This window comes from Lipophrys pholis, assembly GCF_963383615.2.
Source record: "Lipophrys pholis genome assembly, chromosome: 12".
Taxonomy (NCBI): Eukaryota; Metazoa; Chordata; class Actinopteri; order Blenniiformes; family Blenniidae; genus Lipophrys; species Lipophrys pholis.
The window spans coordinates 16,008,088-16,031,327 of NC_137641.1; the positions used below are offsets into that span (position 1 = coordinate 16,008,088).

General features: G+C 41.5%; 1 protein-coding gene across 1 annotated transcript in view; it reads left to right on the forward strand.

Moving 5' to 3' along the window:
- The window catches only part of LOC308118142 (putative flavin-containing monoamine oxidase A), a 70,757-nt gene extending 49,373 nt beyond the window's left edge, over nt 1–21,384 (forward strand). The window contains exons 11-12 of the mRNA XM_080477416.1: nt 5,884–5,984; nt 20,338–21,384. Coding sequence (XP_080333542.1) covers nt 5,884–5,984; nt 20,338–20,683 — 447 coding nt within the window. The 3' untranslated portion in view covers nt 20,684–21,384. The remainder of the gene's footprint in view (nt 1–5,883; nt 5,985–20,337) is intronic.
- The last annotated feature ends 1,856 nt before the right edge of the window (nt 21,385–23,240 follow it).

Below are 23,240 nucleotides of genomic sequence, written 5' to 3' on the forward strand. Positions count from 1 at the left end.
GCATCACAGAGGTGTGGCTGCTGCGAGGGGGCGTGGCCGGCGAGTTCGGCAGCTTCTTATCGGAGTATGAACAGTCCTGCGGAAAAAGCTTTTTTTTCCAGCAGCTGGCTGACGTCACTGCCGACTTTTCTTCTTGTTCTTATGGGTTCAAAAAGGGAGTATGCAGGGGCCTTAAGACATGATGCTCCATTGTTACAAACCCTCCAGTAGATTGTACTTGGATGCATTTGACCTTTTATATCGGGGCTATTTGAAGTTTAAAAAAAAGGTTTGAGGACGTCAAATTGCTGTCTATTGCTGTAAAAAGTAGCCAACTCTAGGTTAAGTGTCTGCCTCTAGTTTGCTGAATGACTTGACTACCCTGTGAGAGAGTGTCGTTGAAACTTCATTTTCTTGTAAACCATATTATGAAAATGGTGATTTGTGTTTTTTGTTCCGGAACACAACAATGTATTTTGCTCTCTTATGGACATAGTTCTCTCACCTATCTTACTTTTACCCAGTCATGGAAAGTCATTTAAAGCATTGTAGCCTCTGGTATTTAATGTAAATGCAGAAGAAAGAGATAAAGAAATAAAGCCTAAAATTTCAAGCTGTTTTGCTGTAGTCAATCCCAGTACCTTGAAAATGTTTGGATAGGACCAGGACGCCCATGTTTGATACGGTTTCAGGACATCAGCTGTGCGTTGTCTGCATCAGGCGCCGTTGATTAAGTCACAACTGGACATTAGGATCATCAGCATCGAAAGCCATGTCGTCTGTGAAGGCACCTTGAATCCCTGTGTGGCCACACTTCTAAAATGACTCATGGACTTTGAATTGTATTTCATGTAAAACCTCAACACGTCTCCACACAGGACCTCAATTTCACAAAGGAAAAGTCTCAGCAGTCTGTTCAAATATATTTCAGTTTTGAAGTTCCAGGTTTGCCCCTTGACTTGGTGTTCTTTCTATATGATCACAAGTTATCACTGATTCTGAAGGCAGAGTACCTATAGTGTGATGTGACATTTTTATACAGATTGTTGATAATGTTTATTGTTCTTATGGATTATAGTTTACAAGACTTAAGTGTTAAGCACTGGATGTGTTCAATGCAGCAGTTAATCCCTGAATTCAATGCTATATTGACATATTTTTTAATAGTATAAGAACAATGTAAATTATACCGAGAACACCTGGACCGGGCCATGCGAAGTGAGATCATGTTTAGCATTAAGAATGTTTGATGCTGAATTTGATGTATTAAAAACCTAATGTTGAAAAGTCATCTTTTGTCAGAGCCATTTATCTGCTGGCAATTTTCAGGAGTCGTTATTTTGAGGTGTGACTTTTTAAAATCATTACTTCTTAGCAATGCCATCATGTTCTCGATCATCACATTCTATGCTATGCATTTTACAGTAAATAGGTAATAACTTATGAAGATTACAGTAGAAACAGTAAAATAAATGTATAATGGAACCAATACAGCTGACAGTATTATACTGTTAAGCTCATACTCTCAATTGCATAATACTGTCATATCTTTTACAGTACTATACTGTTGTTGTACAATACAGTAGGTTTACTGTAGAATAAAAGTGCAATACTGGCAATTTTAGCTGCCAGCTCTTTATTGTAAATCTACAGGGAAAGTGTACATTGTATTCTATGTCTCGACCTCCCTGGCATTGTAGCAGGAGGTTCATCATGTCTCTGGGAAATACAGCAATCAAGATGTATTCTTGGGCTGCACAGCATATTGTGTCACAAACCTTTTCAACATCCAGTACATTTCACAAAAGACTGGCTGAGCTGCAATAGATTACATTTTATCGAACGTGCATTCAAGATCGGCTGATTACAGATCACATTTCACTTTCCTGTTTTAATATTGCAGGATACCTTGTGGATACCAGCAGCAAGTCAGAAGCACAAACGTATCAAAATCAAGAAAAAAAATATTCAATGAAAGTTAACGGACTAGTCTGAAAGGATTGATACGGATTTAATGAATGTCCGATAATTGAGCTTGCGTATTTATTGCAATCCACACTCAAGCATCCTCACTAAAACTGTTCCTTCATTAAATCGTTAGGTCACACTCACAAAATAATCCCAACAAACTTGGCACACGCGGCATCCCCGCCTTGCAAAGGGCCCAATAAGTAGGTAATTGTGAGAGAACAGGTATCCACCAAATTCTCTCAGCCACATTCGTGAATTGCTTTTATTTTGCATGTGAATGTTGATGGAAGTAAGTGTCTGCCAACATTTCCTTTACTGTTATATTTTGGCAAGCAAGAGATTTCATAGGCCCTGTGAGAAAATGGAAAACTTGCGTTGTGTTTTGGGTGTAAGTTCGCGTGACAACAGTGCTCAAAGCCAATGAAAACAAGACTTTTTGAAAACAAATCCCAAAGTGGAACTTTTCGAAAATGCATTGACTCCATCTTTAAACAGAACTTTATGAAAATGCTTTGACTCAGGGCTTTTTTTTTTCTTCACGAAAATCGTTTTTGCATTTTCATTCCAGAAAGGTTTGGTGTTTACAGGCCAACATTTAAAAAAACATCTAGCATTTTCAAAAAGTTGAGTTTTCCCACCGTTTCCACGGAGATGGAGCCCAAACATTTTGGAAACAGGGAAATGCTAATTTTCTGAAATGCTGCTTCTGCACATGTGCACCATGGCCATAGAAAATAGTTCTTCTCCACATGCGTGAGTAGATGGTCACTAACAGCAATGGCGGCCTCCGGAGTGGAATGACTCCCAGTCCATATTCTCCTGCGACTTGGTAGTTTTATAGTCATACGAATGTCCATGGTCTCGCCTTTGTTGATGTTTGTAGTGTGTTGTTCTCCGCGTATGTGTGTGGTTTAATATTTTTTTATAAAAACAAACACCAGCCCCCACTAGTGGAACAACATAAAACTACATAGTATTCACCGTGTCTGCAGTTTCTGTGTAAACAGACATTGTTTTCAAAATGTTGCTGTGTAAATTTGAAGCTTTTCTGAAACGAAAACATGAAAATGATGCGTTTTCACTTGATATGTTGGCATGTCGATGGGGCCTCAGTGGCGTGATATAATTTTTGAAACTTTGATAGCTGTATTGCTTTTGTGAGATACAATAATCAATACAGTAGTATTTCCATTAAGTAACTAAAGGATTTATACTGAAAGAAAGTATGAAGCACGAACATCTTAATTCTTTTCATTAGAGTTTCGTTTTTCAGGCAAATCTGAAAAATCCTGCGTTAACATGAGCCACTGATCAGTACTTCTTTTTCCAATGGAGTTTGGAGGAGTGAAAGCCCTCCGCTCATGGTGTACACAGATTACAGTTGCACACCAAACAGAAAAAAGATGTTCAAAATTATTCATCCTCCTTGTTTACGTAAAGAATTCATTACAAAAAGAATAAAAAAAAAAAAGAGAAGCTGGAAATCCAAAGGGCCGCAATAAAAGTGATGCTACATGTTCTGTCAACAATGGAGCTTTAATTCGTCAGCACTGTTCTCACTAAACTCCGAGCTGACTGCTGTTGTGTTTTAAAACGATGTTCCCCTTGGGTCTCTTTGTCAACAAAGCAAAATCACGATGTCTCCCTTAATATCTGCCTCAAGTTTTCTCAGGGCAATTTCCCATCGCATCGTGTACTGTTAAAAGGCTGCAGAGGGACTGGAATCGTGTACCTGCATACCAATGCACTCTATAAATCTGTCATTCTCAAACAGGGGTGGAAGTAACTTGGGGGGGGGGGGGGGGGGGGGTACTCTTGCAGGAGCCGTGGGGGATGGGGGGGGGGGGGGGGGGGGTGGAAAGATTAGTTGGACTAATCTGAAAAGATAGAAATTTCAATTTAATTAAAAAAAAAAAAAAAAAAAAACAACTTTGTGGAACTGAGCAGGTTTGGGTAGGAAAATTGACAGTTAATTAAAAAAAGTGGATTGGAAGCAGAAGAAATTAAAAGAATGTATGAGTGATGGAAATACACAAGAAACGGTCAAAAAAGGATTAAATGGTCTTAATGAACCCACGCGAAGCCTCGCTAACAGGTGACAGTGTTTGTTCAGTCTGTAAAATGAATTAGAAAATTTGTCAGTTACCACAATTAATAGGCATTATTCGGAGTAGTTATTTCAAGTGGTGGATGAAAAGACTAAGTGCAAAGCTAATAGACTCGACTAAATGCAGTCAAATGTAATTGCAGATTGTAATTTATAGGATATAATGGCAGTTTGAAAGTCATTTGATTTTCAGAGCTCATTCCAGAGTTATTCCAGGGATTCATTGCAACGTATTCCATATGCATGAGAGCACATATTAGAGAGACTTGGCTGCCTGTGACTGCTTCACCAGATCACCTTTCCTCTCTTGAACACTGACTACTGGAGTCCAGGAGAACCTTACAAGGGCTGCAGATCTACAGACGCTCTGACTGCATCTGTTTTAGGTGAAAATGCATCGCTTTTTGTGTGTTTTTATTTATTGATTTTTTTGTCAGTAAAGTTTCGTTTATGCTGCCTTTAGGGATGTTGTTGTAATGAAACCACACACACATGCGTGCAACAATACACTATAAACATTAACAATGGTGAGTACACGGAGATTCTTATGGACAAATTATTAGACGTATTAGTGGGACAATGATTAAGTGGAAAAAACATGGCACAGACATGTTTTATAGGGAACAACATAATTGAGACAGGAGAAAATAACAAGTTGTTTATTATCAAAGTTACAAAAAGGGTGCATTAAATGCAGTTCTATTGCTGAATATTCTTGTGTTTTTTTTCCACTCAACATTTTACAAACCTTGGAGTGGTTGTCCTTCAAGTGTTATGTTATTCGACTGGTCTGATGCCAATGTCACATGTTGGTGGTGGTATTAGCCTTAACATGTTTGAACTCCCTGAGTTTCAAATGAAAGCCTTTCCGAAGCCCACTGAGTTTCCTTTTCTTCCAGTGCCGTGTGTCTCTAAGCCCTGTGAGAGATCACAACCACCAGAGGTCTCACAGATTGCTTAAAAAGTGTCAATTACTTTCAAAAAGCGGTGTACAGGTTCAGGTAGGGTTAAGAAACTGTTTTGTTTTAATTAACTTTTTTTAGCCCCCCCCCCCCAAAACAAAACAGCACCACCAAAAAAAAACAAAGAACTACAGCACCAACTTGTGACCTGTGATGTTAACTACATTGTTTTCCGTGTTTCTGCCGTTGCCATGTAAATGTTGCTGTGTAAACATGGAACTTTTCTTAATAAAGATGCAAAAAAGAATCCCGAAAAAACGCTGGGTTTTTCACTTGAAAAGTTGTCGCGTAAACACTGTCTAAATTAGTCAGAGCAGTAAAGCTGAAAGTGAAGAGGAAAAAAAGTTGGATTAGCAAAGAGTGTGTGGCCTAGTTAAAAAAAACAAACAAATTTGCCCGTTCAAGTATTTAGAAGTTTTTTCCTGTTTTGTGCTTGGCTGAAATATAAAATTCAAGCAGAACCCAAAGGAGTCCTAACACATTTACCAGCACAGCAATTACCACTTTAGTCCCTAATGGCCTGAATTTGGATGTCAAATTTCTCCAATGTCCATCAGTGGACGCTTGTCTGGGCTTGTTGGTGTTCTTGAACAGATTTTTTTTGCAGTTTCTATTAATTTTTACTTCCCCGAGATGTCGGTACATTCTGTAAATGGGACACTTTTCAAACAAGCAGATGGAGATTTTCTCAATTTAGAAAGCTCCTGGTTCGTCGCATATGTTGTGCTTTCCCGAGCTGCACTCTTCACCAGAATCTGCCCTCGGAGCAGCATTAACTGTCTTTTTGCTGAAACAAAAGCCTGGCTTCAGCGCCGTGCCATGAAATAATAATGTGACATATCATTAAGCTGTTTTGTTTTACAGGACTGGGCGAAGGAGGACTATAATGGCGGCTGCCCTGTTAATGTCATGGCGCCTGGTCTGCTAACGTATTACCACCCCAGCCTGAGGATGCCCTGTGGCAGGTAATCACCCCGCTCATTACAAATACGGCATGACACCGCGCCTCTTCTTCTCCCTCACACTCAGAAGACTCGCGTTACCTTGGCGCACTTACTGCAACACATCATTACGTGGAAGGATGGAGCGCGGTAAACGGCTGGAAATATTTCACAGAAATCTTTCGGCGAGCTGAATTTAAGAGTTCGCCGTTGGGTGAATTGTGTCACTGTACACTCTGTGGCAGCGCCAATGTGGAAATATGTGTATTTGCTGACTATTTCCAGCTATTTTCATACCTTTTGAAGCTTTGTCTGAGCCTCTTCAACCGCCATTAGTCACTACTTGCACCCGGTGCACACAGATCATTGACACGAGTCGTGGGAGTGATTATAGCGTCAGTGATACATAGTAGTCCAGTTCTAAGAGAAATGGCAAGAGGTCATCGGGGGGGAGGGGGTTCTCGTTGGTAAAATGTCCTTTAATCCATTTCTAATGGTCAGTCCAGAGATGCACAAAGCTGAACAAATGAGAACGAGAGGTGGGGAGGGGCGATCCAGGTAATGCATTTCCATAATGACATGGAGTCCGTGGGGAGCAGAAGAAGCTCATTAGGTAACGTGACTCAAGCAGCAGCCCTCGTCCACATCCCCGCTCCATATCGCAAATGGATGCTCAAGGACTCGCCGGGACCTTGACACAAATGCAGCACATATAATGAAGGCAAGCCAAAACTGTTGCCGCCAATCGTACGACGGTTAACATATGTGCAACAGATTGCGGCGGCGTCACGTAGATTACGAGGTTGTTTATTTGAGAGGGTCCTTATTATAGACGGTAGCTCTGCAGCTACACTGAGGTTTTCAAAATTAGAGTCATTATCCCAGGTGGATATTGCGCTTGACTGGTCAGTATGTGAGATGTTTACACAGAAGGGAGAAAAGAGAAAGAAAGAAAAGCTGAAGGGAAATGTGAATAAATTGACCTCGCTGGGTCACACTATTCTAAATTACCAGCTCTATAATGCATGCCCATTAAAAAAAAAAAAAAAAAAACTGAAAATAACCACCTAATGGTGCTCTGTGAGATGATAAAAAAGAAAATGTTTTTCCTGGTACCTGCATCGTTCCAAATATTACCTGCATTTGAAAGGGATTAATGTATTCACCCTCCAGTCCCACAGATACTGCTGTTGGTTCTGTTTTTACATGTATTTCAATCACACATTTGAAACTTGCAGTAAAAGTGACATTAAAGTCTTAGGAAGAAGTTAATCTACCTTATCTACTGTAATATTGCTAAAAGAGGGCCAATTACCTTCTGATGGTAAAGTGTGTATTTATTGGGGATGTACCGATACCACTTTCTAAAAGACAAGTTCAACTACACGTTCTAACCTTTAGCTACTTGCCGATACCGAGTACCGATATGAGTATGTATTAAATGCCATAAAGCCGAATTCATACTCCATATGCAAACCATTGGCGAAGGCTGTGGGTCAACGCAAACCGGCTCTGCACTGCCTTTGTGTCGATGCTACAGGGGGGACGGTCTACAGACGCGTTTATCTACACACTGCTCGAGGCGTGTACTGTAGATTGTACATCGAGGGACCGAGCTCACCGCGTGCTGCCACCTGTTCCAGCTCACTCTTAATGAGTGTGTCAGTCATACTTGAATCAAGTAGCACGGGCAGTGGGGGGTCTCGTCGTTAGAGAAGCAGACTTCGGGAGGCCCCCATTTTCTTGGCAAATCCGGTTGCCCTTTTAAAAGCAAATATTTATTGATTAATTACTAATCAAAAGTAAGTTACTTTTTAAAGGAATAACTAGTAATCAGTAACTGGATTACTTTTTCATGGTGAGACAACATTGCAAACTGCAGACATTGCTCCTGCTCGCTCGCCTGCTGCCGACGTTACTGATGCATGATGTCATGGGATACTCCGATTGAATTGGGGAGTTTTCACGATAACTCTAGATATGTAACCAACACCCCTGCTAGTTCCATCGCTATTATTTTCTGAATAGTATTAACTTTTTAAGTGAGTTTGAACACAGTCCAAAAGATGATTGCATTTTAGTAAACTAAATGTAATGTACAAGTAATCAAAACAAAGCTAAATGAATATAAGCTGACAAAAGGCTTCCACTATATTTCTTCTGGCCTCACCTAATGCAGAGTTATGTCTTGAGGTTCATCCGGCTGTTTAAATAGAATTTATGATGTGTTTTGCAGCTTTAATCACTGTCAGAAGAAGATAGATGTAGAGAATTACCCCCCCCCCCCCCCCCCCCCCCCCCCCCCCCGACCCTCACCCTCCCGCCGGGGACCAGAGCACTGCTAAAAACACCAGACATGTCCTTGCTTCATGTTTTAAATGACTGAATGACACATAGTTTGGACACAAAAGCATCTCAGAACTTATACAGAGAGATAATCACATATTCCTATCCAATCACTGGCGTCAGTCCTCACTCTTTGTGGCACCCTCTCTAATTGGCTTTCACATCAGGACATGTCCATCACCGACTTCACAGCCCGATGACGGGCAGTTAGGCCGTTCACTGAGGAAAAATTACTCTCGTTTCACTTCTCCTTTGTAATTAGTGTACTTGAATGAATAAGGTGAGAATAGACAAGTTTTTTTTTTTTCAAGCAGAAGTCATTTGTTTTCAATCGCAGCACGAGAAATCTGAATGACACCAGGCAGCAGAGTAAATGTCAGCCACCGATTAAACAAGCTACATCTCCCGTTCTTCAGAATAACACATGAATGGCTGATGTAATGACTAAAGATTAGAAATTAATACATGAATACAGTGTACCATGCAAGACATTTAGCGATAATGTGTCAATTCACTGTTTGCTTGTCAGGCAGCTTCTTTTAACAGCTTGTCTCCATTTCAGGGGTGTCAAACATAAGAGTCTTGGGACAAAAACAGGCCCGCAAGAGGCTCCAATCGAACCACCAAACCACCAAACCACCAAGCAAATTGTAAAAAATTTAGAAAAAAACTCGATTTTTTTTAAACAAATTTCTTAAGATTGGCGGATACAACATGGCGCTGAGACTGAACCTGAGATATCTGTGATGCTGCCGTAGACCAGAAGTAAGATTTTGAAGTTAATCCTTTGACACATTAGCAGGCAGTGCAGAGATTGAAGCTCAGGTGTGATTTTCTCCACCCTCTTTGTGTTGGTGACGACTCTGGATGAGCTGCAGCCGTCTGACAGATTTTGTACTGAGACCTGTAAATGCGCCGTTACAATAATCCAGCCCGCTGAAAATCTATGCATGAACAACAAGCGCAATCAGGGATTTCTGACAACCGCAAAAGGATCGTGTAGTTTGACGTAATCCTTAAAAGGCTATAAAATGAAATCCTGATCCAGAGCTGTGCGTCACACGCATAATTAAGCGAGGAGGTGCTGTAATGTCCCGTGATCTGAGCCAAGAGGCCCAAGGACAGATCCTTGAGGAACCCCACTTGTGATCTCCAAACGCTCAGATTCATGCATAACTATTGACACAGAATATTCCTTACGATTTTGAGCAATTTTATGCAGATGAATATAATAGTGTAACGTGTCTTGTAAAGGCTTAAAAAGAGTCATTACCAGGGTGATACATATCAAGACACACTCATTTTGTATTCACTCCAAAAAACATATACATGCACAACATTTGAATATGAAATATATTCAAAGTACTAACACCACCAGGTTCAAGTACAACAGTTTCCCTCCAGCTGTGCCCCCTGCTGAACTCTGTCTACATGTGATGCATATCTAAACAAATAATAGCACCACAATGCATCCTGTTGCTTGTTCCATTTTTGCACTATTGTACAACCACGTTTGTGTAACCACGTTTTCAGAACGTTACATACAGTACTGTACAATTGCTGGAAAATGCATAGGCATACACATTGCTTGTAAATACCGGCAGCCACAATATTTATATGTTGTTTCATACCACATCTGTATGTTACTGTATTTATTGCTGCATGTGCACGTCTAGTCAGATGCAATCTGTATCTCCTTGCTTTGTACTTGTGACGGAGGTATTGAAGCTGAATCAGAACAGTGCAATTCCTATTTGCGTTTGTTAAAGCTCATTGAGTTTAAGTTGCAAAAGTTACAGTATCACAAAGTGATATTATGTGATATTTTCTCACATGACTGACGCACGGATCTCCTCCACACGACCGTCGATGAACATGACTCACTGCCTCTCCCTCTGATTTGCATGCAACGCCGTGGGGGTGGCTTCCATCCTGCCAACACATACAGTAGGATACTGATTTTCCAACATAGAGCCAAAAGCAAAACATCTGTTTATACGTGAACAATCCCATAAAAATACATTTGCTGTCCTCTTTTCATGGGCCAAGGCTGTCTAATACAAAAAGTGATAAAAAAAAAAAATGTAGGCAAGAAGCAAAACTGTAACATGCTTTCACAGTGCCACAATAATTTTTTTGCTTAAAGAAACTGGAAAAACAGAATGTGGGTATCAATGATGAGAACACCAATTATTAGTAGAATTCATTCATTGCACGGACTATTCAAGGGACCTTTTGCTCTATTGAAAAGCGTGCGCAGCAGGGATGTTGAGAAAGAAACGGCAGCACACTCCCAATATCAGAACATTTCCAAACTAAAGACACATCTCTTGCAAGGGAGTCTAAATGCCACATAATATGAGGCGGAAGTGCTCTCTAATGGAAGAACGAGCTGCAGCAAAAGGGTGCGGCAAGTTTTAGGTCACGTCAAGTTTTAGGTCACAGATCAAATGCATGGGTTGGTTTCCAGCAGGCATCCCGCTTTCCTCCCACAGTCCAGTAACACCGAGCCTGAACAGGATGAAGCTGTATAGAAGTTGGATGGAAGAATGGATGGATTTCATATTGAATTTTAAACAAAGACATATCGTTACTTGCCCGAACATTGATGAACTTATGACCTGTGGAGAACTTCGGTATGATCAGTTGCCGTGGCTGTCGCTATCTCACAAGGTGAAAGCACAACTCAAGACTGGTGAGGATTAAGGCAGTCTATTCAGAGTCGGGCCAGAAAAAAGGTCTGTACACAGGAGTGATCCCAAGCCCAAGCAACAGTACAAAAGGGGTAATCCGAGACGCGAGGGCAAAACACAGGCGAGGGTTCAAAATAAGCCGTGGACTGTCAATGAAGGAACATGGCTGAGAAAGTCTGGAATGAAACTGATGATGTATGCACGGCACAAACTGCTAACAAGGTAGACAAGAAGCACAGAATATATACAATAGTTTCCAGAATGTAAATCGACCTGTTAGCAGATAAATTGTTACCATGATGAAGAAAACAAAAAAAAAAAGGCTCATCATTGGTTAAAAGTCTGAAGGACTGGGCCAAAGGAAAAAAATTGATGTTTTAGGAACAAAAGCTGCTGGACCAGGATTATTGTTGGTGCAGTTATGTCTGGGCACGGGTAGAACAGGCGTGACTTTGTCCCCATTTACACGAGGATGTTTCCAGTAACTAGAGGCTTAGTTTTTAAATTTTTGTTTCAGAAAAGTTTTGTGTTACACAACCGAATTTAAAACTCAACAGGTTAAAGTCAGTAAACATATCTAAAATCTATTCAAAAAAAGCAGAGTAAAAACTAGGAAATGTGGTTGGATTTCTAAGCGAAAATTTTAAAAACTGGGGAATCAAATGTGCTGTAAATACACAAGTAATGCAAGTAATACAAAGTAACTGTAGCAGTTGGAGACGGCATCTAAGGGAAATCACAGGGTTTCACAAAGAGGGACAGAATGTATGCTTTTGCATGAAAATGTGTGGGTTTCATTTCATGCTTCTTCGTGCACAGTAAAGCACGAATCTTAATCGACTGGCACTTTGCACAGAGTAGTACAGTATGTTTTTACGAGTGACATAATCTGGGAGCACTGCGGGCGGCTTTACTACGTTCATAATCAGAGGAGGCCGGCGTCGGAGCAGCATTCGGGATTGCCGGGTCCGCAGTTTGGAAAGTTTACTTAAACATCACTGACACTTTAAACGTCTCACAATTTAGAGCTCAAGCTGTTTTTTTAAAGCGTCATTTAATGATCGATAAATATGGAGAAAAAAGTGATGACAGAAAGACTTTCAGAGCTCGGTCAAAGAACCGTTTCAGGGAAAAATGCTTTTAATGCTGGCAACCATTCCGTAATTATTATAAAACACTTTGCAGCGATAGCAACACCATGTGATTTTAAAACAGTGTGAATGGTTTTATATGGGTATATTTTGAATTCTGTCATTCTGATGGTTTTTGGCCCAATATTGAAGTGTAAGAGTGGCGGCATGGCTTCTAATCTGCCCGCTGAATGCCAGTGTGCTGCTTTGTAAAGTAACTGGTGAACTAACTAGGGGGGGCAGAGCGCTTCAGGAAAGTTGCAGCATGGGTTGAAACCAAATCTCAGCGTTTAGAGGGGTATCACGTCACCCAAACAGAGACATAAATTCTCCAACAATCAAATATGGTCTAATCCTTACTGTGGTGGGATAGTTTGTCTCTAGGACCCCTAGAGCAATGTTGGCTTGACTAATGAACTCCTGGTAGGGCCACCCGTGATGGAACGGGTCAAAGGTTGGAAACCAGATGAAGAGACCTGGCCCGATACGTTGAGGGTTGTGGGCTAATATCCTGCTCCTGTGAAATCTTCGAATTACAGAAACTGAAACAAGCCTTGCCACTATGTCCTATTCTGGGGAAACAGAGATGCCAGATGGTAATGCCTGGTTAAATCAACATGCGAGGAAAAGATTGACGCTTAAACCGTCGATGAATTTGCTTTCGCCTAAAAATGTGTATTAAGATCGGACAGTGGGATGTAAAGACGTTACTTGAATCAGGCAAGGGTGCCTTGACTCAAGAGATGCAGAGGTATGGTATCAGTATTCTGAGGGTGCCTGAGATGAGATGGAACTCCTGTGGGAAGATGAGGACAGCCTCTGGAGAAACTGAAGGAGAACCAACAAGGCAGTGGCTGGCCTGGCTGATTTTCCTCCCTGGGCGAACACTCTGAACTGTTTCAGTAATTAAAGAGAGAGTTTGTGTCCGAGCCACGATGTCGGTCTGGTTTTAACTGCAGGCGCTGACTGCTGTCTACGCAGACAGGGGACGGCGTCACAAGACCGTGTCTGAGCTGGTGCACAGTGCGCCCCTGTTGAGTTTGCGCCCTGGGCAGCTGCCGACTTCGCTCATAGCAAAATCCGGCCCTGCCACAAGGGGGAGTGCAAGAGAGGGAGACTCCGACACACCTGGAGACGCATCAGAATGTCAGAGTTGGAGGAGAGAGGGTTCACATGGTGTCAGATGGCGAGTGCTCGCGTAAGACCTATGTTTCATCAGGGAGGAAGAGGCATACATCATAATATATCAATAGCCTGTAGGTTAGTATCCTACAGTGACTGTGTGCCAACTACTGTAGTCCTTTAGATCATCATGAAAAAATAATTGTGCTTACTTTAATTTGTCAGACAGATAATGTTTCTTTAACAACAGTTCATCATATTTTTTTTTTAACAAAAAACAAGAACATATTCCACTGGGTAAATTAGTCAGTGCACTTAAAAGTTAAAAAAGAAAAAGGAAAAAAAAAAAGGTCAAGATTGGAATAAAACAAAGCTTTCTTCTTCTGATTGTCTGTCGTTGTTCTTATTGTGACAATGTGGCCGACTTACTTTCTAAACCCATCAACTCATCTGCCTTTGTAGGATATGACTCAGCCTTCAGAGCGGCACGATAAAACCGAAACAGTTTGTACACAGCACAGTTTCAAATACTATCTCTCAATAATGTCTGTCTCGGTGTGCTGTTTTTTTGCCATTTTCCCATTTAGGAGATCGGACTAATCTTATACTTTTACTGCAGTTTGGTTTCAGCCTCTCAGTTATGTACCGCCACGCACCTTCCTCAAGTGTCCACTCCATCGAAACAACATCCATGTTGACAGAGCACTAAATATGTAACGGCTGTCAGTTGATCATATTCCCTAAACTCTCTTCGCGCAGTCAAATATTTAACCTGGCGGAGATTGCTTTCAATCAAATATACAAGTTGGCCTGTTTGATGTGACGAGCTCTCATCCATCGCATTGTACTGCTGCACCTCATTATGTCGTTTACTGCCAAATGTTATACGCGGCACCGTAATGGTCGCGTTGATTGATTTCTGCGCTCCACCACTCCTGCCTGTTTTACTGTCATACATTTTCAATGCATTGGGTGGAATTTTTCATAATGATATATAGATCTTATATCTCGGTCCTCTGAATCACTGCTGTGTTCTTCCAACCCAGTCTCACGGCAGTTCCTCAAACGGTCACAAAATGTAATCTATTTTTCATGTTCTGTGACAGGTTTTGCCCCTTTTTTTTCCCCGTGCAAAGCCGAGCACACATTACAGGATTTAAAAAATCTTCACCGATCAATAGACCAGACGCCTGATGATCACAAAAGACAGATCGCACAAGATGTTCCTCTTCCGATTTGATGGTGTGTGGTATCAGGCTCTGCACCATGTACTTCTATAAAACTATATATATATATAGGTCTATGTTCTTCACGCTCAATATCCAAATCTTGTGTCGTCAAACGCAGTGACGTGCCGTCAGGCAGTGCCTACCAAAAGGCTGAATTGAAATTAATGAAATATTCATTTTGATTATTTGTTTTATTTATTATTTGATTAATTCTCACTTATTTTTAAATTTCCAGTAGCTTACAGTACCTATACGTTTTAACGTGTCAGCATTTTGTGCTTTTCATAGCCAAATGATTCAACATGGTTATTTGCTGGTATGGCAGAGAGGCTGCACAAGTCACTCACTCCTGTACTGTGAAGGCCACACCCTCTCCTGAAGGCCACACCCTCTCCTGAAGGCCACACCCTCTCCTGAAGGCCACACCACCTCCTGAAGGCCACACTGCTGCTCTGCCTTTGCTGGTCATATCCAGTGTATGGATGTGTTTGCTCATGCAAAGTCAGTTCCCCAATATGAAAGTCATTTATGTAAAAAGGCAGATCGCTACGCTGTCAATGGACGTAACTGTGCTATGCTAAATGTTATACGTATGTTCACAGTGCACCGCAGACAGCTCTGCCGTCCGAGTTCTTTAAATTTTCTCTGTGTTTCTGAGAGTATGGAAATGGGACCTGCTCTTGAATCATCGTTTAAGTTTCTTTAATGGTGTTTTATAATCTGGATTTTGTTAAATGAACACTTGACAGCCGAAACATATTGTAGCCTCACGGAGCTGATCGCTGCAATGCATTATGGGAGTTGGGTTGGCAGTGTTTCAAATGCCTTTAATTGGGGTATATTAGGCTCGTTAGTGTTGGTAATGATTATGTTGTGTTGTGTTTGTGTTGCTTAGTTTGTGTAGTTAGTTAATCTAGTTTAGTTTAGTTTGATATTTGTAAGTTGGCAACCAGAAGAGGGTTTTGTGTGTCATGTCGTCCTGCCATGGTGTTCCTGTCTGTTGTGTCAAAATAAAAGTCTTTCCTGGTTGCACCTGCCATGAATAATACATTTTAATTGGACATATCTTTTGTGTCTGGGTCCCACGTTTTTCCCTGTTAGACTCTCTTTTTCTCTCTCTCTCTGCTCATTTGACAGAAAATCACACTTATTCTATTATGCTCCTCTAAGCAAGGGTACAATCACATGCGGCAGTTGTTGGGATTTATGTTTGGTCATTAGCACTAAATTACTTTAAGTAATACATTACTGAAAGTAATAAATCACTGAAAGTAATTCATGAAAAATTTAGATTATTAATAAAAGTAAACTGCAGGGTGGGACCATGGCTCATGTAACGCGTTACCAGCATCACTGGTGAATTGACGGATGCATATTAGTGGATCTGTAATACAGTGCACAACCCATTTGAATGGTGATGTCATGAATGGGAAAGAAAACAAAGAATGCAACACATACTTTTGAACTGCGTGGGGTGTTGAGGACGCGACAATGAAAAGCTCCCAACTGTCAACAGTGCACTGTAGTAATATTAGTGTCAAGCACTTTGATGGGTTAATACGCTTCATCATGGCAGATATGTTCATAACAAGAATGCTTCATTTTAAGTCTGCAGAAGAATGGAAACAAAAGTCACAGGGAAGGATGATTATCAAGTTTCTACTTCGATCCATCCTTCAATCGGCAGCGTTCTGAAGACATCATTTGTCTTGTTTGTGTTTGTGGGATCCACAAAGTAACGACCAAACCGAGGCTAAATAAAGGGGCTTAAGAAATTTACCCTCTTGTAGGAGGGTCTGTGTTTCATGTGGAGAGGATCTGAGTGAGTCTTTCACCCCACAACAAGAGCAGAACACAGATAAATTGTACAGCACTGCAATTAAACAGGTTTCTGATAAACCCTGTGAGGTCTACAAGAGTCACAAGCATATTTTTCAGTTTTGCTTTACCCCCAACATGTGGGCGACTTCATAGAGGGCAAGATTATTCCATATATCATTCATGTTGAGCTCAGGACCCCCATCAGCAGGGCCACACAACACACCCCTCACGCGACCTCAGGGGAACAGTGGCTTTATTCTTTCTGCTGACACTGCAGTGCTGAAACAGCTTTGAGTTTCTCTACCTTTGTGCATACTGCTGTCCAGGTGGTTTCTCCAGACCAAAGGATAAGGGAGGGCTGTCCTCACGTTCTCTTACAGCCACTGGACCTGGTGCATTGACAGTGGTGAGAAGAGGCAGATCAGCATCGCCTTCCATACACACACGTCACACATTAATTCATTGATCTGTGCTGCCAGATATACACCAAGACTGAACTTTGTAGAATGAACGTTGCAAAGTAAACTTACACCAATGAAAAGGAAGTGTTGGTGTGACAATTCTCGCTCCAGGTTCCTTTCTCAGCAGTGTTTTCCTCTCGGAAACACAAATGGATGCTAGTTGACATCAAACTTGATCAGTTTGTAGTGTCCATGTGTGATTTTATAAGAGCGGTTTTCCATGATGTGGAGCAAATGAAAATTGAAGGTTCCAGCTTTGTCGTCGTGTTGTTTTCGACGGCAACTATGTTTTACTTGCTTTCTTCAAGACAGGAAAACAACGAGTAAGTCAAAGTCGAAGTCGGGCCATGTGACCAAACGTCCTCTTTGGCTCGGTTTGGGTAGAGCGGCCGTGAATGTGTGTGTGAATGGGTGAATGTGATCAACGATGTAAAGCGCTCTGGGACTGCTCACGCAATTGAATATAAGTGCTATATAAGTGGAGTCCTTTTTAGTGTTATACCACTTTGAAAGTTTCAGATTTTCATTGGTTTTTACAGAGAAAAGTCCCAATTACCAAATAGTTGGTTTAGTCCTGCTGTTGAGAGCGCGTACACAAAAAGGAAATCAAAATCATCAGAAAATTCATTAAATTCTTAATGATTCAGCAAACCGTTTCTGCTAAAATCCCCCCAAAATTTGAATAATTTGCCACTCAAATTAAAAAAAACAATCAAAAATCACATCTTTAACCACTGATAATATTTCTCCATTACTAATACTTAAAAAAAACCTTTTTAACGGTTACTGGCACATTATTGATACTTTTTAACCATTACTGGTAGTTTGATGATGCTTTTTCGTTGTTACGGAGCAGCTGTGGCTTGGTTGGTGGAGCGGCTGACTCATAATTGGGAGGTTGCCGGTTTGATTCCCCAGGCCCACCTGCCACAATGTTCTTGAGCAAGGCACTGCATCTCAAATCGTTTCCAATGGATGGACTTGGCGCGCCTTGCATGGCAGCGGCAGGCACCTCCATCGGTGTTTGAAGGTGTAAAGCACCTTGGGGCTGATTATTGTTATTATTACGTCAGTCAGTCAGTCAGTCAGTCAGTCAGTCAGTCAGCCTGTCTGTTTGTGACAGCTATTGCTCTTTTAACTTACTCAGTATTGGCATGTGGCATATGGAGGGTGTACCAGTTGGCAGTGAGAAGCAGGTACAATCAGAATTTCATGTTGAATTTTAGTAGCTTCAATTTTTTTCTAATAATAACAACAGCACAATTGAGCCTATTTCACTGTTGAAATACAGGAAGTCCAACCAAAATGCAATGAGACAGAGGGTGTGCAGTGTGAGTTTAGAGTGTATTGCATGTTTTACTCTTGTTGGGTGAAGGATAAAGAGGCATGTACATTATTTGGTGTGTTTCCTCTCTTCAGTCTGCTGGTGGGGAGAAGAAAAAAAAAATTGCATCCCTTCTCCAGAAGATAAATACATTTCAGCAAAACAGTGGCTGAGTGAACCAGAGGGAGCCAGAGCCCTCTGCCCACGCCCAACCCTCGCAGAAAATCACACCCTGCGTGTTAACCTAAAGCTACATGTGGCTAAAACAAAGGACAAACTCATCAAATTTAAACCAAATTGAAGCATGCTGGGTGCCTGAGAGCCGGTGGCCCTGCAGCGGGAAGACACACGGAGCAGGAATCGGCTCCTGAACAGGTGAACACATTTTCTCTGTGAAATAAAAAAGGAAACAGAGAGAAGCAGAAGGCAGGCCAAACTTTCTACGCTGTCATACGGCCCTGGGCCACCATCAGCCCCCACGGGTTCCAACAGTCTGAAGCTAATACTTGCAAATTTCAGCAAACAGAAGGCAGGACGTCCCTGAGCAAACAGCCACTTATTAAAAAGTGAAACCGCCACTCCATCCCTGCATATCGCCACTGAGTGTATGCTCAATGTAAAACGACAATATTTCCCTTGCGTGAGCTTTTCGCCCCGCCCCCCCTGTGGATCTGAGCATCTGGAGTTGTTTTCCGGGTTTTTTTTCTAATGTATTTTTAATTAGAATCAGAATAGATGTAGCGTCGCTGTTGCGGCCTGATCGCTAACAGTTTAATGTGTTCGGGCTCCAGGAATCCGTTTCTCATGGCAAGCTGGTACCACCTGTTGTCAAGCCCTCCGTCACAGACCCGTCCCAAACACGAGGAAGGCAACGATAGCATCTGGAGTATCTCCCACAGCCACGTCGTAGTGAAAACACACAACAAACAGAAGTATCTCTATTTAACTGATATGATCAAATGTGGCGACCTGAGTGTTTTAAAATTAATTTGTACAAATTCAGTACTTTTATTCATAAATTCACAAATGACATTCCTGATATTGAAGTGATCATCAGGTCACAGTGACTTTCCTTGGCTTTTGCCTGCATAAGAGTTAATGGACGTAATTGAAACTTCCTTTGATATGGTTTTGACGACAGCATGCGAGATTGGAATTACCAGGTTGTAGATCAAATCAGGTTGAAAGCATATAAACAATAATCCATTAGATTAACTTGACCTTTACCAAAACCAGGTTCAGCGTCTAAAAGCGGTGGCTTATTGAAAAAGGCTCTTTAGAGACATGTGAGCAATACTGATAATCATCCTCCCGCAATTCACTTCAGCGTCACCAAACGAAGAGGCCAAGTACATCCTTCAGGTTCAAATTACATTTGAATCCATCTCGGTTTTACAGCCTTAGGCTTGAAATAAATAAAACATCCAATATACTGCTAATGTAGATATATAGTGAGAATGATTTACATTCGGTAATGAGAAAGTAGCTCTGGAATTAGGTTAAGCTCATCACTCTGTCCCCGGTGTTTCTGTCTCATGACAGCCAATTATAACACCGCAACTGTTTACTTCCAATCGTACAACAAATCATAAAATGTGATGCCATGTGCAATGGCAGGGCAATGAGCTAGTTTGGTGACTACTAAGAGACATGAACCACTCTTTGTGTGAAGCCCTGAAACTAACAATTCAAATGAATGTTTTTCAGCAGATCAAACATATTTTAGTTAGGGGCCACAAACAGCCCAGTTTAATCTTGCGTGGACGGGATTAGTAAAATACTGCCATTATAATCTTTAAATTTGAATTTTAAAGTTTTTCTTTGTTGTGGTGCAGAGTATACATGATGAAAATGTCTATATATTTACAAAACTGAACAATTACTACAGAAAATTGCTACAATCTGGACAAAGACTTATCCTGCTGTCTTATGGATGTTTTTTGAAAAACTCACCCTGACGGCATAGCTTTGAGGCTAGTTCGACAGCAGTGAGGTCGCAAGCGTTCATGGCAGCATCAATGATGTCCCAGCTCAGGTCTCAGCGTTGTGTCCATCACTCTTAATAAATTAGTTTTAAAAAAAAAATTATTTTTTAAATGTGCTTGATGGTATGACCGGCCGGATTGGAGCCTCCTGCGGGCCGGTTTTTGGTCCACCTGCCTCATGTTTGACAACACTATCTCACAGTAAATGATCCTCCATATCATGCATAGAGAAAAAAATTAAGAAGTCATTGTGTCTTCTCTTACAGGATCCACTGGGCGGGCACCGAGACAGCCACCCAGTGGTGTGGATACATGAGTGGAGCGGTACAAGCGGGTCAGCGAGCAGCTCTGGAAGTCCTGGCTGAAGTCTCCCACGTGGTCCTGACCGAGGAGGAGCAGGAAGTCCTGCAGCAGAGCCTGCATGTGCAGAGCACCGCAGAGCAGACCGCATCATCCAAGCCCGTGTTCCTTCTCACAGGCAAATCGGTGCTTATCGCCACTCTGACGATAAGCACTGTCCTACTGCTGGCTCACCGTGCTGACGCGTTGAGGAAACTCGGTAATTTGACGAACACCGTCTTGACAAGCAGATACGGGATATTCTGGTCATAACAAAGACGTGTAAAAAGGTGTACAGGGGGAGGGGTGGACGTTATCCTTGAGGGATTGGCATTTGATTTTCTCAATCAGCATTTATTCGTCGCTTTAACATTCAAAAACATGTCCAGTTGTTTGAAATACAGCTTGTAAAGCTTCAGGCTTCAGACTGATCACGGTGCATTTAGACCAGCAAGAAACCTGCTTTTGTGCTGCATGGCTCGCGCCGCTTCCCGGAGAGCCATAAAACCTGCTTGAAAGGCTTGGAGCCGAGCCACATGCGGGTTTGCGCGCCCACAAAACCACCAACAGACGTTGGGATGAGCGTAAGATGGATGAACCAGTCGCACAATGATAACGTCCCAGGGAAAGTGATTTAATCGCTATCGCTTGATTGCACAGTTGATTGAAAGGATTTTTGTCAGTCCCCCATGTCTTCTCTGGAGAGCAACTCAAACGCCCACTAATCATTGCGCGGTACTCTGAGTCTCCATTGGCGCCGTGGCTTGCTATTTGTCTTTGTTATCGCGAGCTCGCACTGAATCAAGCGCTTGTTCTCCCCCGTTTGGTCTAAGCCAGCCCAGCCTCTCTGAACCTGTGTAGAGTTTCCTGCAGCTTTCCACTGTTACTCCATCCAAACCCGGAGTCCCTCTCTTGCAGATTTGATTTTATGAGCAAATGTAAATAATGTACTACAAAAAAAAAAAAGAATCAAAGGGTGAGTGGATTAATTTGTGGCCATTGTATTACTTTTTTTTGCATTATTTGATTAGATTTTGATGCATTTTCGGTGAAATAAAGTTGATTTGTCAGAAAGGATTATGAATCGTTATTGTGTCCTTACTGAAATCAGTGAAATCAACAAATTAAAATTAAGTGATGACGCTAAAACGACTCTGAGGCCCAGTTTAAACTATGTTTTCAGGGGAAAATCGTGAACTTTTGTTGCATTTTGCGGTGCTCTGGAGTCACTGAAAATATCACTTTTAGAAAACTGTTCCCCAAGGTGGAACGTTTCGAAAACACTCTGACGCTGTCTCACAGTGCTTTAACTACATTGTGCCCCCCCCCCCCAGGTTTTGTCTCATAGGATATAAAAATGTATATTTGAATGATGTATTTCTTTGTATTTTTAGTCACTCCCAATAATTAACAGCTGTTAATATAATATAGATATATATTATATATAGTGTTTATTCATTTTGTGCAGGAGTTGTTGTTAGGGTTGCACTGATACCGCTTTTCTAAAGGACAAGTGCAAGAATGAGTATGAACCTTTAGCTCCTTACTGACACAGAGTACCGATTTGATTACTCATTTTTTATCATTAAGATTAATCTATACTCCATACGGAACAATATGTGAGGGCTATGCGTTGCTACAAACCAGCCCACAGTTTGAGAGCCGCTGATGTACGTATAGGATAGTTGGTGGGGTTCATTTCAACCTCTGGTTGAACCGTTTCCTTTCATTTAAGTTGACCTGCTAAGAAGAGAGAAGTGGATCGCTGTACTATTTTAGGAACCGACGGCGCCGCTCCAAGGTTCCTACTTATGGTATATGTCATCATCAGCTTGAGACATACATGCGGTAAATGCGCCATCTGGGAGACTGGCAGCTTGCCTCGCCGGTTGCTATTTTTTTCATCATTCAGTGCAATCCTGCTCTGGAGTGCGCTGATGAATTCACGGCCATTTTGAAAAGATGAGCGTTTGCGAGAGCCGGTCGGCCATGCCGCCGCTGTGCACTTGAGTTATACCAGCAGCGTGACACAAGCCCCACAAATAGCTCGGGTATTTCAGGGCTGAACGCCGTGTTCATCTTCCAAAATTAAAGGCTAAATCAGTGCAAGTATTCAGGGGGTAAAAATAACTGCCAAGAAGCAGGCGTCTTTGTTTTAACAGGCAATGGTCAGCGTTCACCAAAATTACCTTGATGAATTGTTAATGCTCATGAATTATTTTTATGAGCTTCTGTTAATTTAGTTGTAAAAAGAAGCACCGATTTGGCTTCACAGAATATTAAAATGCAGGGGGAGTTTTATCGTGTTTGTTAATAATTCCATGCTTAATAGATTTGGATGAAAGAAAACAATTTATTTTTTCAACCTCCGGAAGTTTAAATGTCCAAAAATGAGCTATGAATTTTAAAAACACCACAGAGAGATTAGGATTTTTAGCATCACGGTGGATATTGTGAAAAAAAAAAAAAGATGGCGAGCAGCTCTGCTGTAATTACTGCAGCCTGTGTAAATACCTGTTGAAGCACTTCTCTTAGTGTTTGCCTTCGGGCAATCGCACCAACTTTAAAAATTCATAGGATGCAGTGTGGTGTAATCAGTGTTTGTGACCATAAACAACTCTTTCTCGCGAAATAAACCACGGAATGTTTCTTCACAGCAGATGTTCTTGCGCTTGCACTCGCTCTCGCTCCGTCTCCAAAATGTGGGCACATTTAGCACCTCATTTGCATGCATTTGTTTTCCCAGTGCCGTGATCATGATCATAGGACACACGTTTATTGATAATAGATGGAATAAAATAAACAGAGACACAAAACCTTTGGAGACTTT